This window comes from Octopus bimaculoides, chromosome 6 (assembly GCF_001194135.2).
Source record: "Octopus bimaculoides isolate UCB-OBI-ISO-001 chromosome 6, ASM119413v2, whole genome shotgun sequence".
NCBI classification, from domain to species: Eukaryota; Metazoa; Mollusca; class Cephalopoda; order Octopoda; family Octopodidae; genus Octopus; species Octopus bimaculoides.
In genome coordinates this window covers 1,511,997-1,512,554 of record NC_068986.1, presented here as the reverse complement: position 1 = coordinate 1,512,554, position 558 = coordinate 1,511,997, and the positions used below count along the sequence as shown (strand labels likewise).

General features: G+C 38.2%; 1 protein-coding gene across 7 annotated transcripts in view; it reads left to right on the top strand.

The window, feature by feature from the left end:
- LOC106881073 (organic cation transporter protein) overlaps positions 1-558 on the top strand; it is a 311,309-nt gene that overhangs the window by 272,468 nt on the left and 38,283 nt on the right. For all 7 annotated transcript variants that reach the window (XM_052968543.1, XM_052968540.1, XM_052968541.1 and 4 more), the window contains one exon: positions 331-416. In XM_052968543.1, coding sequence (XP_052824503.1) covers positions 331-416 — 86 coding nt within the window. The remainder of the gene's footprint in view (positions 1-330; positions 417-558) is intronic.

The following is a 558-nucleotide window of genomic DNA, read 5'->3' as shown; positions in this document are numbered from 1 at the left end:
GCGGTGGGTGGTGGCGACCCCTGTTGTACTCATTCGCCCCAACTTTCTCTCACTCTTTCTTCTTGTTTCTTGAGTAATGCTGCGATGGACTGGCATCCCGTCCAACTAGGGGGGAACACATATGCCATAGAAACCGGGAAATTGGGCCCATGAGCCTGGCTAGGCTTTAAAAAGGTGAGAAAGAAAGAATAAAATAAAGTACCTGTCAATTACAGGGGTGAATAGTATCAACTATACCCACTCCCATAAAAATTGTTGGTCTTGTACTTAATTCAGAAACCATTGTTGTTGTTGTTATTATTATTGTTCTTCTTATTCAAACTCTTGCAGGTTACCTCGGAAATTCATCGTGACAGGGTGTTTGATAATTGGTGGTGCCTGCTGTATAACTGCACAACTCATACCAACAATCCAAAGTAAGTAGGATTTAGATTTCACGTTCTTACGACATCAATTTTATACATCTTTAACAATGTACATGGGATCAGGATGTGTGTGTATTTATGTGTGTGTGTGTATATACAAGAATATATATATATATATATATATATATATATA